Source organism: Drosophila elegans, unplaced genomic scaffold (genome assembly GCF_018152505.1).
Source record: "Drosophila elegans isolate 14027-0461.03 unplaced genomic scaffold, ASM1815250v1 contig_520, whole genome shotgun sequence".
Lineage (NCBI taxonomy): Eukaryota > Metazoa > Arthropoda > Insecta > Diptera > Drosophilidae > Drosophila > Drosophila elegans.
In genome coordinates this window covers 4,581,589-4,597,775 of record NW_024545903.1, presented here as the reverse complement: position 1 = coordinate 4,597,775, position 16,187 = coordinate 4,581,589, and the positions used below count along the sequence as shown (strand labels likewise).

The 16,187-nt window shown below is 39.7% G+C and overlaps 3 protein-coding genes across 3 annotated transcripts; 2 read left to right on the top strand and 1 right to left on the bottom strand.

Annotated features, from left to right (window-relative positions):
• Nucleotides 1–12,260: 12,260 nt before the first annotated feature.
• On the bottom strand, nucleotides 12,261–13,034 carry LOC108145384 (early nodulin-75). Its single transcript, XM_017270778.1, has one exon. It carries the CDS (start codon nucleotides 13,032–13,034, stop codon nucleotides 12,330–12,332), a length of 705 nt encoding a protein of 234 aa, XP_017126267.1. The 3' UTR covers nucleotides 12,261–12,329.
• A 935-nt stretch (nucleotides 13,035–13,969) lies between these two features.
• LOC108145340 lies at nucleotides 13,970–14,656 on the top strand. The gene is made up of 2 exons (XM_017270729.2): nucleotides 13,970–14,524; nucleotides 14,581–14,656. Exons 1-2 carry the CDS (start codon nucleotides 13,970–13,972, stop codon nucleotides 14,602–14,604), a joined length of 579 nt encoding a protein of 192 aa, XP_017126218.1. The 3' UTR covers nucleotides 14,605–14,656.
• A 667-nt stretch (nucleotides 14,657–15,323) lies between these two features.
• Nucleotides 15,324–16,171, top strand: LOC108145385. The gene has a single exon (XM_017270780.2). The coding sequence runs from the start codon at nucleotides 15,332–15,334 to the stop codon at nucleotides 15,965–15,967; it is 636 nt and encodes a 211-aa protein (XP_017126269.1). The 5' UTR covers nucleotides 15,324–15,331; the 3' UTR covers nucleotides 15,968–16,171.
• Nucleotides 16,172–16,187: the final 16 nt, after the last annotated feature.

The window sequence follows — 16,187 nt, the reverse complement described above, 5'->3', positions numbered from 1 at the left end:
ATATTCGGTTTTTAAAACAATTATAAATTGTAGCAAGCGGTCATACACACATGTACATACACACCTGACTTTAGTACTAAGGATTATAATGTATATACATACTCTAAGTTAAGTTCCACAATTATTATATCCTATATATTTCTCTTTAACTCTTGTGCGAAACACATTGTCAGCCGAACTCTATCTGGGTATTCCCGAAACGTCAGAATCTCTAAATTGCTGAAAATTAAACGTATATTTTAACCAGCTTTAAACCTTTTTATTTACTCTTTAATACTTCTTGCCGTATGATTACATTTCAACATAGTTTATAACCAAATTAAAGAAGTAATTCTTACTGTAAATTTTTTTTATTGAGCGTATTTCCTAACAATATAATTACATTAAAGGCTGTAATGCCCCTTTAAATTCTGTAAAGTTTACGCCACTGGTATAATGTGTTCCTTCCTCTCCTCAAAACCTCGGTTTCGGGGCGTTAAATTTACAATGTAATTACAGAGGAAAAGCTGCACATGCATAAATGATTTCGAATACGAGCTGCAAACGATGTTGTCAATTAAAGCAAACAGGGATCAATGCATTGTTTATACAAAAGTGTGGAGTAGAGTGGAGCCTCGATAAGGGTGTTGAGGCCATTCTACTGTTTGTGCAGGGCCACTTTTGCGAATACGTACTCTTTTATCCTCTTAATAGGCCCCCTTTGTGCGGGGCATTAAAGCAAATGCGAAACAATTGCCACATCGACACTCGATGACGCTCATTTGCGGTCCCCCTCCGACTCATTCGCACTTTGCTTCGTCCCGTTTATAGCCATCAATTATTTATACGTACAATTATTCTTCCACCTTTGCGCAACCAGGAACTCATGTCCTTCTGCCTGCTGCCAACGATCCTTAATCGGACTTGAGAGCAGAGTGCAATTGCCAGTTGTTTGTGAGTTGCCTTTTTTTGCCGCCGAACGAATGGCTCTCTTGGCCTGGCCCAATTAAATGTGACAGGGTGACTGGCTGAAAGCCAAGTGCTCGCTGCACCTTACAGCTCCCTCATAAATCAAACTTGATTAATCGGGGTCAAAGAACACTGCCCTGCACAACATGGGGCTCGTTTATAAGTTTTTGAAATCTTCAAGCATGTGCGACCATTGTTCTTAATGACATTGCGTTGCACATTGTAACGCATTACGCATACGCAGTGTAACTCTATCTCTGTTTGTTGAAACAAATTCCATTACTTTCTCACCCTGTTTTTCTTCTGCCTTCGGCCATTCAATTTTAATCAGCTGCAAAATCAGCTTTAAATTATCATCATGTGTGCGTGTTTTTCTGTGCACATTTGTCGCCTCAAGGGAGTCAAACACCCACCCCTCGCACGCAATCCGAAAATTTTCACCTTTAGAAAGTTGTTTTTTTTTTGCTGGCGGTTGCCACGTGTTTTCCTCACTTGTTTTTATGGCTTTCTCCAGCGTTCTTTTATTTCTTTGTATGAATTATTTTTGGGTATTTAGGGTATATCGGTTTTATGGTCATTTTCTAAACTGCCATTGTCAGCATTGTAGCATCGCTTTTTTTGCCTTAAGGTTTGTGAATACCAAATTAAAATTTCGGGCTTGTTGCTAAAAAAAACTTATCTAAGCTTACTCAACTTTTATTTTTAATCAAAATTACCTGATATTTTTGTTCTGAGTAATAAATAAAATTTTGAATTTAAGTTAAAGCTCAGATTATTTAAGTTAATGATAATATAGCACATTAAATCACATCATGCAGTATTCTTTAAGTCGAGTTACGAATACTTGACATTTTCTTTTTCTTTTCTGTATTTTTGGGCTTTCCTTTTGGGCTTTTTGTTGCATTTGGCTTAATTGGAAATGAACTTCATTTTGTCGGTTCATTTAAATTTTCAACTTTGATGGCGAGCACATATGTGTGGGGCATTAGTCTCTAGGCCCCTGAGTTCAGGAGACCTGTCGGTGTGGATCTTGGGGAAAAGAATGCCATTTGGCTTTCTCCTCAAACGCTTCCTGCTAAATTAATAGAAACAATATTGGCTAACAAATTTCTGTTATTGTTTTTAGCTTTCCCGCCCGGAATGTAGAAACAGCTGGCGGAACCAACAAGAAGCAAAATAAAATTTTCAACTTTGTAGGAGGCCGGTTTGCTATGCTTGGTGATTCATAAACCAATATAGAAGAGGAATCTACGACTTTTTGTTTTGCTCATACGTTTTGCTATTGCATTTCATTTTGCGATCTGGCATCTAATGATATGGAAATAATTATTGATTGTGTTATTCGTGCACAAACACACCGAGCTCCAAGTTATGCTCGAATATATGTGTATATATATTGTATATGTATAATGTATTAGATTCTCCATTGGAGCTTAATAGATGTTGGCGCCTTCGTGCGTACATTTCAGTTATCCTTAAACTTTTTCCCTCCCTTTGCCACTCTGCCATCACATATATGTGGTAAAAAGCAAAGTCCTGAAAACGGAAAACAAGGCAAAAGCTGTTCGTTCGGATGAATATATATGGCAAGCCATTTGCAAATAAATTGAATTCTCAATTTCAATAATTTTGCATACTTTCTGGCGCAGACAAAGTTGTTTCTAATCCATTTCGACGGGCGGGCGAGGGAACGATTGAAGCTTTTGCTTATTACACATCTAGTTGAGTGTGAAAAATCTCCCAGTCCTCGGCTCATGTGGGTGGCTTTGTCTAAAAATATTCCAGAACGCACATCTGTAAAATGCGCAAAATCATGATTAAAAAACTTTTCCTGCCTCAAAGCAATTAAAGTTTGTTCTTCGGGCCATCAAACCGATTGCGTAACCATTGTTCCCGAGTCCTAAGGTCACCGTCTAGACTGGATTTCAGTAAACATTCAGTTGCTTCAGCTATACCCCCACACATTTAATGGTTCTGACAAGTGACTTGAGAGCAGTAGAGTCCTCCCCTTCTCTTTGTTGGCCTTTGCGCAGAATTTTCCATGCTATCCGTGGAGAAAATAAACCAATTGAGAAGTACACAGTTAGTAAACATACAGAACTGAAAAGGGGCGAGTTTGCAGTGCACTGTTTCCAGTGAATCGAAACAAAATCAACTGTACGAATGAATGAATGAATGAATGAATGAATGGATGTCTGAAAGGGAAACCAGGCTGAATGCAGACTCGAATATTCTGCACATTATTGTAACATTGTAAATTTTATTCGTTATTTTATTTACATAAATTTCCCCTGGGAAATTGTACAAATACACGGATACATGGTTGCATGAATATCCTTGCACTTAATGCAGATTCGAGGAAGGCAGGCCTATGAACTGCCCGTCGCTCCATGTCCTTCATCAATACCCAGGGCTGAAACTGAAATGTGTGTGGTGGCGGGGCTCAAGGACGAAGCCAAATTGCCATGGGTTTTGTGGCCAACAGAATTCCTAGTTAAAACCATTTAAACACAGTAAAAAATTGGTTTGCAAAGATCTGAAAAATAATATGCAAGATCTTTGCAGATTATAGTTGTTTTAGAACAAGTAAGTATTGAAGTTTTGTAATAAAAAATCAGTGAATAACAAAAATAATGAAACAAATAAAAAACTAAACAGTTTGTGTGTAAATAAATAAATTTAATCTGGAATAATTTTCTATAACCCAAGCATTAATTGTCAAAAAAATATATTTCGATTTTTTTTTATAGGCCTGCTAAATTATTTGTTAGTACAATCTAGTTTTCATAAAAAACTTTCGTGAACTGATTTCGGTAGGTCGATAGTTTTTAAAGTAAGAACTAAATTTATTTCGGTGTTAATTTAAATTTTTTGTTTGAGAATTTATAGTTTCTTTGGAGAGTCACAGCCCGGCCAGAACTTTTAATTTGTTGAGTAACCAGACTTCAAGTAAGAGTCTAAAGCTCCCATCTTTCCCAGTGGCCTGTCAGCAAAGGGCTCATACGATTTTCCCGAAAATTCGTTTGAATAGTTTTGGAGGCAAGTAATTGCTGGGGCACATGAGATGTTTGTTATTTACAGTATATGTGTGTGGCCAAGCTTACCTTAGGGAAAAGTGAAAATACCCTTGGCTCTCTGTTTTTCCACTCTAGCCATGCAGCGTACAAGCAATTAGGGTTAGTTTTCCAGTGACGAGGTTCAAGAATGAAAAGCTCAACGGGTTGGGATGGTGGAAAAATTCCGCAGGAGAGCGCTTCCTCTGGCAGCAGCTTCCGTTTTGTGCCCGCACGCTTGGAGTGGCAACAAGTGCCACTTGCACTTTGACTGACGCGCCAGCTTCTTGGCCGTCTGCTTGGTTTTTGTTTGGGCTAGGTCTTCGCTTTTGGCTCGGCTTGGCAACTGCTAAAAAGTGCGCAAAATTAAGTGCCTGGCTGATGTCTAAAAGGTGCTTCAGCCACTCGAGGGCGCGAGGAGCTGAAGGAACTGCGCTCATATTTAGCGGCTTTAGACATTCGCAGACTCTGAAAGGCAAAACGAGCCAAGCTGTTTTGCCAGCTCGATGGCCCTCAGTCGACGTCGACTGCAACCATTTGGACTATGGTCGCAATTTAGAATAAATTTGTTAAAGCCAAAATCTTTTCCGTTGACAAGGGTTTAGCACTATTTTAGTTAAGTCTTCAAGAATTAAGATTTAAAGCCCTTGAACCTTTGTTTAAGCATAATACAACAATTTCAAAACCTTTAAAAACCCGCAGCTAAAATATAGGCCAAATTATCTTAAATGGCGTGTTATTTTAATTAAAGTTTGTAAAGCAATAAAAGAGACATTTACAACCCTATAATATTCTTTGTCAGCAACACTAGGAAAGTTGATCTGGGCATATCCGCTTGACGGTCTGTCTGTTTGTCCGGATCATTAAAAAAATCAACAAATACAGCTCAAAATCGAAATAGCTTTGTTGTTTTTGAACATATCACCGTGACGAATCGAATATATTGTTTGATACGCACAGAAATTAAAATATAGTGGTAATAATAGCTTGTCGAAGTTTGATTCCTTTCTTGTTTTTATGTGCTTGAATGTCTTACTAATGAACAAAGTTGTATTAAAAAAACGACTCTTTACTCCTTCTTGAAAGAATGCTGAAAATACACGGATTCCACCCATAGTGCAATGTAGATGAATCGGGATGAGGGACGAGCGGTCATGTTTGGCTAGGAAATTGAATTTCGGGGCAGCGTTTTCCGTCCGCTGGGTCGCCAGCCAACGTTGCCAGGTGATTAATTGCGTGCAGAGGACAGCTGCTGCAGCATTCGGCGGGAGTGGGAGTTGGGGAATCCCCGCGGGGGGATGCCCGGGGAATAGCTGACAAGCACGTGCCGCGCTCTGAAAAATCATTTTTCCTCGTATTTTTCAGCAGATTTATATGTTTCCTCCCTGCAATTACAAACAGAAGGGCAAACAAGCTGTGGGTTGCACATAACTATAAAATCTACAATAGGCCAACAAATTGTCTAAAAAGAATTCTAAATTTAGAATCCCTCGATCAATAAAAACCTATATATGTTAAGTCAATGAATTCGTTGTCAGAAATAGTTTAAAAAGCACAGTTGTTCCACTCAGCACTTGTAGTCTAACAACGAAATCTAAGTCCCCTTGTAGGATTTTCAATATTAATGAACATATTTTCCAATAAATTAACAAGGCCATTGTAATTTTAGCAGAAATATTTCGTGATTGATTTCTAAGACTGTCACTTAAAGTCCTTACCTTACTAATCAAAAACAGTTCACAATTAACAAAATAAAATTGGATAATAACTTTTAAGAAATACATTTTAGTACCTGGTAAGTGATATCAATAAACTGAAAACATCAAAATAATTACAGATTTCTAAACAGAAACCAAACTATACTATAGTCTCAAATAAAATGATTAAAAAAACAAAAATACATAAACATATTCCATAATATAGGCATAATCCTTAAATATATATATTGTTTTAAGCTAGTCCTTGTTTTGTAAACAATTCTAAAATAAAATACAAACGAAATTTTTTTTTTTCAATTTTATACAATTGAAGAAATAGTTTGAAAATTGACAATTTTAATTCACAGCACCTTTGTGATACCGTCCTGTAATAACTCCGATTCCTTACCAGAAACCGACGAACTCTGCTTTTAGCCTAGGGCATCGCAATTATAAAAACATTTTTAAATAAATGGTCGGTTTGCTCGTTTGCCGCTGTTGTCTGCTCAGTCTGTGCTTGTTTTGCGGCATCACAATGGCCATGCGGTTCCTGCCGCTCCTGGTGTCACATCCTTCGGCTTTGTTTTTGTCGTTGCTGTTTTTTGTTGTGCCACCTGTGTCCAGATGTGCTGCGCGCTTTCAGGCTGATGTCGATTTCGACATTCCGGTTCTGTTTTTTTTTTTTTTTGTGTTATTCGTTTAAGGTGGCAAAGCCAACCGAAAATGTTGAGCAGTCTGATTTATAGTCAATTTGTCTTAAATTATGCATATGGCAGGGAGCTGAGGGGTCCAGATAATGGTGCACTGGCACTAGGATCTCGGCATTCTGCCGGGCATTTATCATATTTTATCACTGCCTAAATGCGTGCCATAAATAATTCGTTCAGTTCTTTTTCGCAACTGATTTAATAGACTGAAGAGCGGTTACCTGTAACTGCGCGAACTGCCGCATAAATTTAAGCCAAAGCCACACGCCGCTCGGTTTTGAAAAACTCGCAAATAATTTGGCAAATGCCAGAGGTGGCAGCAGTGGTGGTGGCCAGAAATTTATCGGGGCGCTTAGATCCCAGTGCATTCTGTCTCATTTTGTTCGGCGGTCTTCAAACGCCACCCATTCAAAACGCACGATTATCCTGATTCCCGGAATTGGGTTGAGTGCGGCAGCATTTCGCTCAATTAAATTGCAATTGCAATATACTATGGCCTTTCTGTGGGCAAAGGGGCGTGGCCTGCCCGCGATCAGCCTATGTGACCGTTAATTGGTTGCGGGTACTTTTGTTAAGCATCCTTACCTCAGATTACTGCAACTGGCACTGCAGCAATTTATTCATTTGGGCCCTGTCCAGTAGCAGTCGAGCTGTAGCTTCGCGCTGACCGCTAATTACAATCCCATTGCCAAAGAGCAGAAACTAATTAACTTGTTTATCGAGTTCGTGTGGCAGCCATCGAAGTTACTCAATATTAATTTTCAGGCTTATCCCATTGCCCTCTGTACTACTGTATCTCCCTCTGATTGCCAATTATTGAATTGTTTTCCTAGCTGCAAATTCTAGCCTCATTTACCGCACATGCTGACCATTCAGCGAGGGTCTTCAAGTGGGCCATGAAATAATTAAAACTTTACGGCCGACAAAAAATAAAAAGAAGGAGCTTAGAAAAGATATAAAAATAAGTACAAGCTGACTCACAGTTGCCCTGGCTGATGATGGTTCTTTACAAACTGAAGGATGCCCGTAAAACAAAGAAAATTATTAAGTATTTCGAGCTGGAAACTGAAGAGTAGTTGAGGTACGTTTGAATGGGAATTTTGAACAATAATTGCAATTGGAAAATGTAACTTCTACGATTATTTTAATGCTATTTTGTATTCAACTCATTTATATAACTTCAATCTATAACATTCAGTTTAATCAAATTAAGTGATAGAAGTATAATTGTTTGGCTTATAAACAATTCAGTTTAATCAAATTAAGTGATAGAAGTATAATTGTTTGGCTTATACCAATTTAATTTATTTAAAATATTCTTCAACTGGGAAAACTTGCATAACTGTCTTAAAGTAATAGCCAAAAATACTTATTATATGGGGAGAAACTTACATAAATATAAGCTCTTCTTTGTAGAAGTACTCTATATATTTTATTGTTTAAGAAGTCGCAATGTCCTGCGAAATTTAAAAGACAATATTGAAACTTCTAATTAGCTATATTAATGCCAATGCGATGCTTATCGGCTTCATAGCTTTCAAGGTTAAAGTTTTCATTAGTATTAAATAAGTTGCATTGCTCTAAAACCATTGGAATTGAGAACGATGCCTGGCCAACTCAATAAATTGCCGCCGCCGACGCCCTGCTGTTCCACTTAATGGTGGAAATTTAAGCGTAACCCAAAAACCGTCACCACAAACACTTACACACTCGCTTCGGTTCGGTTTGGTTTGGTTTTGGTCGGTCTGGTAATGGCCGCAGCAGGTTGGACTTGGACGATAATGGGGAGGTGTGCTTTTGCACATTCTTTCAGTTATGGTCTTCTACGCGCCGTTGTTGTTTTTCAGTTTTTCTTTCGACCAGCTATTTTACCAATGTGCTGAAAATCAAGCGGTCGACTCGTAAACATTTTTTTAATTCATTCTCATCCAACACTTGGAGAGAAAGCAAAAATGTTGGCCATCAACCACACCCACACACACACACACACCCTTACGCTCCCACCTACACTTAGAAAGGGAAGCCCATTAAACAGCTGCAGGGGCAACATTTACACTTGGAGAAATACTCTTAGTTAACATTTTCATTTTAAAGTCTTCGAAAATGCATAATTTATTTAGTTCAAGACTTAAACGTTATTTCCCTATTTTAACTTAAATGCAATTTGATAGACTTAAAAGAAAAATTTGGTTGGTTAATCGATTTGACATTCGGAAGCATTAATTCAGAAAGCAGGCGAATTTGAATTATTTATTTAAATTTATTGTTTTCCTGATGCTGGTATACATTTCCGTTCAATTAACCACACTTAAGTTGAATATTCGTTTGAGGTAGTTACATTTTGACCTATGGAATAAAGTTGTACAAAATTCAACTCTTTGAAAAAATAATTTAATATAAATTAATTTTCGAAAGTAGTGAACAATCTATTGGTTAAAAGTGCTTTTTGCATAAAAGTAGAACAATTTAAAAACAGGAAATCGCACCGTACATTTATTTTGTACTTTTTGTAATGTGTAGAAAAGGAGCAGCCGATTGAGCTGGAGCTAAGCAGCTGTAGCCTGCTTTGGCTGGCGTGTTGAGTGTTTGCGTTTTTCAAATTGTGTGAATTTATTTTTTTGCTGCCTTTGTTTTTATGGCGCCTGAAATTATGCTTATTTCGCCATTTCTGCTTAGCTCTTAAAGAAATTAAAAAAAAGAAGCAGCAGCTCGAAAACCCCCCAAGTGAAAGTGAAGAACAAGAAAACCACGAGTTAGAAGGACCTTGAGTGTTCCTTTGTGTGCGTGCGTCTGAGTGTGTATTTGTGTGTGCCTTTCGCTTTGGCGCCTTTTCCGTAGACGACTTTGTTTTTGTTTTCGACGCTTCGAGCCCTCAGCGAAAACAAAACCCAAAGCTCTGTGTTCTCTAAAACACTCGCTTGTCTTCGCCTAATGCTCAAGGATAAAAAAGGAGAGGAGCTCCCAGGCCAATAGGAATTAAATGGCTAGGCGCCGAAATTGCCCTTTAAATTTTGCCCCCGATTGGCCGGATATCTCCAGCTGATATTTAATTCAGTATTTATCCTAGATGCTTTGATTTCTCTGGCCACATTTTGATTACTTCGACAGCAACTGGCAGGACGGTATATTTTTTTCTATTTTTTATGTTTGACAGCCAACTGTGGCCGAGCCTGACATTTCGACAGTCGGACATTCGGACAGAAGGAAGAACCCGGGCCATTTTCAAATTGACAAGAATAGGAAGAGCCTGGGGGAAAGGGGGGAACTCACGCCAATGGGGGAATATCAAAAACTCATTACAATCACTTCTGACGTAAATGTGGCTACCAAATATAAACCTAATGGCCCACAAGGATGGCCAGCACATAAAACACGGCCAGGACCGAAAGAAGACGATGCCATCTAGAACAGGGTGACTGGGTCAGGGGAGCGGCCTTAATTAATGTTCACCTATTCACATTTCGGCGTCGATTCTTAATTAAAACTTCAATAGCTTTTCGCAAAAGAATAGAAAAAAATATTTTATTTGCCTTAAACTCGACATGATTTTTCAGCAATCTTAATGTATTTAATATGTGTATATCTATATGAAATATATATATGAATAAATTGTTTTTCTCTGTCTCATTTGTCTAGGCAATTTGAGTCCATAAAGCGCACAATAAAAATCGACATTAAAAGGCTGCCATTCAAATAAATATGGCCTTGTGCTAAACGAATCGTTAACAAAAACTGGGAGCAAAAGAAATTGGACAGCAAAAAAGCGTAAAAAAGCGGGGGGGAGAACAAAATGAAAAGCGAAACACTTTTTCAAAATAATTTCACACAATTAAAGTGAAAAGCCATACGCAGACGTCTATTGTCGTGAACAATGGCCAAGTAGAGACGAGGGTTGATTGAAGGAGAGTCGGCCGATTTATTTGTTGAGTGCAAATTATATTTGAAATACACACAGCAATGAATGTATAAAAATGTACTGAACAAATTGGTGCAACAAAAACGCCAGCACAAACGAATCGTGAGGAATTTGTTTCATTTCACTGGCACTCTTCATTTGTTTTGTTGCCCCTTACCATTTTAAAGGCAACCAATTAAAGTACGTTTCGGGGCTTCCGGGTAGATCAAATTTTTAATAACTGTCTCTAAGAGCGTAAAACGCGCAATGCCTGCTATTTTCTTTTGAGCCGAAAAGTTGTCCTAACAATGCGAAATGCCATAAAAATGCCAGCTAAGTAAGTTCCACTGATATGGCTAACTTCATTTGTGTTTCCGCCACTCCGAGTACTTCCGGCGGTTGCCAGGCTCGAACTCAAGATGGAAGAGCCACTGACTTGGCCAAGAGACCCCGGCAGCAGGGGGCATATACATTTACATTTGAACGGAGGACGGCCCCGGCAAACGAATAGTTTATGGGCAGCTGGCTAAGCCCGGTTGGCTTATTTATGGGGTCCGAGGTACGTGTTTTATAGTATTTTATTTGTCCCTGCATATTTCATAAATTACGTGGTAATCTGCGTGTAATTGCCCTTCCTTTCCTACCGATGCAAATGCGTAATTACGCTCATTGTTTGAACAATCAGGACGGGCCCAAGCACTCCATAACTCTTCTTCGATTGGCCCAGATGGATCGCCCCAAGTCATCGCAAACACTCATAATTGTGGGCCACCTTGGTTGGGCTTTCAATTGCTTCACCCTTAACCCACAGCTCTTGCCGGCACATGTTTTGGGGAAACAAATTGCGCTGTTGACCTTCGAACGATGGTTGGCAAAAGTTCTGCCTCGACTCAATTGAATCTCACAAAGGGGCACAGACAACTGCTTCAGCATATTTATAGGCATTATTTCTGTACTCAAGGATTTCCAGTCAACGATTTTGGCTCGTTAGTGAACTGGCTTCGCCGTGGCCGCTGTTGTCCCGTTGGCCGCAGATTTATGCCGCTGCCAAAACTTTTTTAACAACATCCGAAATTTACGATTTTCGGAACACGCACACTGAGCGAATCAAAGTTATGTTCGGCGGGCCGGAGGAAATGGTTAACTAGCCTGGCCTTTGTATCTCCATCTTCGGTCTGTTGTTTGTCCTGACTTGGATCTGTTTTGATTTAGTAATGGCTGGCGGACATTTAATTAGTGTCGCCAGAAAGTCTGCAAACAGGATCCCGATAAATAAGCCGACTATTAGATGACAGACATCAACTATTGTTCGAACTTTATCTTTATAATGAGCTCGACCACCTTAAACTGGCAATGAAGTCATCGACTTCATCGGTCCGTTTTCGGTGGCTGTAGCTCACATTGTTGGGCCACGAAACAAAATTTGAATATGTAATGTGCGCCCCGAGTGAATTGAAAATGTTAATCGCAAGCCAAACAAAAGCTTACATTTGGCTACACCGATTCTGGTGCTGACAATCATGTTAATGAGGCTGTCGCTGTCAATTAGGAACGCATCTCCAGGGCACCTGTGGCGACATAAAACGCTGAACACGGTGTCATGTTTATTGACATATTTTGTCGATCCCAATAAATCTAAATCTAAATGAATATATTTAAAGTTGACAAGTGTGGAATGCTGGGTTGGTTGTCAAATTTGTGGTGAAACTATTGCTATTGCTTCGCATACCATCTAACTGAACTTTGTGAAGCCTTGTTATGTAATATAAATGATTAATTAAAAAAAAAACATTTTTGTTACATTTCGGAAATTAACGAAAACTTAGTTGTTGCAACGTTTAAGTCAAGAAACATAAGCTTATAAATATATTCTTATATATTTCGAAGGAAACTGAAAAAGATTTGATGAAGCAGAGCTTCCCATTAGGAATCAAATACAATTTATGTGCGTCAATTTTTTATTCGGTTAATAAATTATAAATAAATAAATATTGAGCTAGCAGAGAGTGTCGGATTGAAGATCTATCGCTTAGACGCACACCAATCCAATGCCGAAGATCTTTTTGCAGGGCTTCAGCGGGGTGGATTCGGTGGATTCGTCCGAATCGTGATGGTGGCTTGGTGGTGGTGGCGGTGGTGGTGGTGGATAGTACGGGAAAGGTGGATAGTAGGGAGGTGGTGGAGGATAGTGTGGGTGATGAGGACCGTGATCAGGAGGAGTGGGTTTCACGGTTGGCTTCTTGGTGGTCGTTGTGGTGGTAGTCGTTGTGTGGTGATGATGTCCACCTTCGTGGCCGCCTTCGTGTCCACCGTCATGTCCGCCATGTCCGCCATGACCGGGGAATGGATAGGGCGGAGGAGGAGGAGGATAGTAGCCGGGGTAAGGGTAGTGCGGGTAATGCGGGAACTGCGGGTACTGTGGGTAAGGCTGGTAGTGCGGATGAGACGGGTACTTGGACGGGTAGGGGTAGTACGGCCGCTTGGTGGTCTTTGGCTTCCTGGTGGTGCTGGAGGACTGGGGGAAGCTCACCACCAGGTTTCCGCTGCTGCCTTCGCTGCCGAAGAGTTTGCGCCACGACGAGGGATCCGCCTCCGCGTCGTTCTCCTCAACGCTGTTCAGCTCCTGGCTGTTCTCCAGCGGTGACTCCTGGTCGAGGACCTCCTCCTGGGGACGAGCCATGGCCACGGCTCCGCAGAGCGCCAGGCACAGGCAGAGTACCAACTTGGTGCTCATGGTGGGAATGATGTTCACTTCGAACTGATTGACAAATGGCAACAGCTGCGCTTTTATACTAGTCCTATTCGCCAAAAGAAATGCGATGGCACCCTCTGAGTTGTTGCCAATAAACATTAACCCAGTTTGCTAGCATTTTCAAAAGATCTTAAACAATCATCTAGTCTTTTGCACGAAAAGTGTTTAGTCACCGCTTCGGCTAGCTTGCATGTAAATTAGTTCAGCTATTAAAACCAGCTCAGAACACGCCCAACAAGTTCCTAACTTTTATTTGCTTAGATCGGCATAATGGATAAGCTTGCTGGAATAACGGTTCATGCTTGATAGGGTTATTTTTTGCTTTTTTTATAGCTATAAGCCAAAGCTGTCTTCTACTTAAATATGCAGAGATATGAAGTGATTTAATTTCTTTATTACATTGCGGCAGATGTCGGAATGAAGCTACTTCACAGGTACCGATTCGATCCACGAAACTTGTCAAATTGAAGGAGATTTTGGTAGCAAATATTTTTTTAATAATAATTTTAATATACTTTTTTTTTTGAAAGCATTAAGTAAAAGTAATGAAGCAACAATTAAGGTTCGAGTAATTATAAACTTACTTTTGTGTTATTAAAAATGTTATTTGACTTTTTTTTAAATTTTCTAAATTTTACTCACCTACAGCCCGCCATAAGGTTAATAGATTTTCAATAGTTGGAACCATATATTTCAGAATACATATATCTTCTAGCCACTTGTTGGTTTATGGATATATCGTTTAGGCACCCAAAATTGACTTTAATTTATAAGCATTCAACCGAAAAAATTGATCCATTAATTACAACTTAGATAAGTCTATGCGTTGGGAATATAAAAGTTAGAGCGGCCACCAGTGCCTGACGTAGTCTTAAATAGAACTCAGGAACTAAGGAGGCTTAAATCTATTTTTTGTCATGTTAGTCGCTTCGATTGGTCTTACCCTGCTGCTGCAAGTCAGTTCAATAGCAGGACAAGGATACCAAGTATATGGATCACCCAATGTGCAGGTTATATACCCGACTTCGTCGCAGGTTCAAGTCATAGGCTCAAGACCGTTCTTCCGGCGCGGGATATGGGAAATTGTAAGAAATCTTACGATCACTGCAAATGCAACTAGCCAGGATGTACAATTTGTCAGTCCTTCGGCCAACGCAAATATTGCGTTGTCAAGTAACCACAATTCCGGGAACGCTCCTCTACGAAATCTTCTGAGAAACCTGTTTGGTCGCCAGCCCAATATCCAATATGTGAACCTGAATAGCAGAGCCTTCAACGACCGTTCCCAGGAGCCACAGTACTGGGGTAATTATCAGCCCTTTGCCAGTCCAGTGGCTTTGCCCCGCACACGGGTTAAGTTTGTGCGACAGGGTGTGCCTCGCCGGATTTTGGTACGGAATCTCAAGTCCAGCCAGGCTCAGATGACCAATGTGGAAACTTACAGGATTCCTGTTTTCGAGGACGAATGGCAGGTGAGCGGGATATAGAGCCATGAATTAAACTTAACTATAATCCATTTTTCCTTCAGTATGACACGACATTTTCCGAATAATATCCTGATTTCGAAACTTGCTACGAAATTAAAGTCGACTCTTAGGAGAAAACCTACATTCTTTATAAACAAAAAAAAAAATAAAATATAAATTTAAAACAAAAATGTTTACTAAGTAAATGTAGAGAATTTTACTATTGAATACGAAATATGATATGATGCTTCCTTAAAATAGCGAACTTATAAAAACTTCAAATGCCCCTTAGGAATGATTTTGTTGTATAGGATTTATATGTTTTGTTGGTTCAAATTTTCTTTTAATGCTTAGCTCAGACATCGACGGTCTATATCCCTTATGACCATTTTCAGTTCGGCGCAAAAAAGTAGAAAGCAATTGCTTTCTTAACTTCAGAGGGATAACTAATTAACGCAAGATGATTTTTGTAAATTAGTTTAAATGTCTACATAGTTATAACTTTCAGGTGTAAAAACCAAAACAAAAAACCAGTTTCGATAGCAGCAGTAGCCCTAACAAAGCATTCACCGGGTTATAATCTTTGTTGATGATTCAGTTCCAATAAACCGATTGTAAACGAATTAAAAAGGTAAACAAAATGCAAAAAAAAAAAAAAAGAAAGAAACTTAAGAGAGACTCGATCGATTTCTCCGATCGCGAACTTATTAATGAACCTAAATTAGCTTTTACATATCATCGGGTGCAAATATTTGCTAAATATGCAAGACCAATGCCCAGACAGAGTTAGTTCAAAGGCGAACGCGTTTCGAAATGAAACAAATCGGATTTCTACTGTGCTTAGTGGTATGGACCAGTATTCGAGTAAGTGCAGGTCCCGTGAGTTCAGAGCAGGAACAGATCCGAACAGCTTTACCATGGCTTCTACTACTGGGATACCCGGGAGCCCTGGCACAGGTTCCCATCCGCCGACCGCAAGATGAGACAATCACCGGCACAAACAGTGCGATTATAAGGCAACCACAGTCGGATGAGATGGTGAACTCTCAGCAGTCGAGTAATTTGGTACGCGAGCAATTCCTGCAAGGAATTCTACAGGGACTACAGCAGTCAGGAGCCGGAACGGGTGCACCCACAATTTCCCCCGCTTTGCTGGCAGACTTTGTTGCTCAGGCCACCACAACAACTCGGAAGCCGGCGGTTGAGAAAGATTTAAACGGTAACGATGAGGACTACGACTATATAGACTTTAAGAACGGATCTCGCATTAAATATGATTTGGACGAGGTTGAGCAGCCGGTAAACAAAATTCTTCAGCAGACTACAAGCCGTCCAGCTACGGCTCGCCCGCAAAGCAGTGCAAGCGTCCTCTTTTATACACCTCCAACTAGATATGTATACTACAGACCTATATATAGGCCTGCCTCATATTACTACCGAGTTGGCTAAGCAAATATTACTAATCAGTGGAGATCAATAAAGATAAATTAGTCTATTAGCGATGTCTTGTAATAAAGGCCCGTTAAGTAGAACTTTCGTATTATGACAGGCCATTAGTCCGCTAAGTTATGCGAAATAAGCTTTCGGTTCACTTCTGTGATTTCACTATTCAAAACAATAAAAATTCAAATTACCGATTCGGATCATCACCAAGCCCAGTTCGAAATTT

Excerpts from the sequence above, each read along its gene's own strand:
- LOC108145384 (XM_017270778.1), bottom strand. The coding sequence starts at position 13,034 with ATGAGCACCAAGTTGGTACTCTGCCTGTGCCTGGCGCTCTGCGGAGCC.
- LOC108145340 (XM_017270729.2), top strand. The coding sequence starts at position 13,970 with ATGTTAGTCGCTTCGATTGGTCTTACCCTGCTGCTGCAAGTCAGTTCA. Across the intron at positions 14,525-14,580 it reads TTTTCGAGGACGAATGGCAG|TATGACACGACATTTTCCGA; the intron begins GTGAGCGGGATA and ends TTTTTCCTTCAG.
- LOC108145385 (XM_017270780.2), top strand. The coding sequence starts at position 15,332 with ATGAAACAAATCGGATTTCTACTGTGCTTAGTGGTATGGACCAGTATT.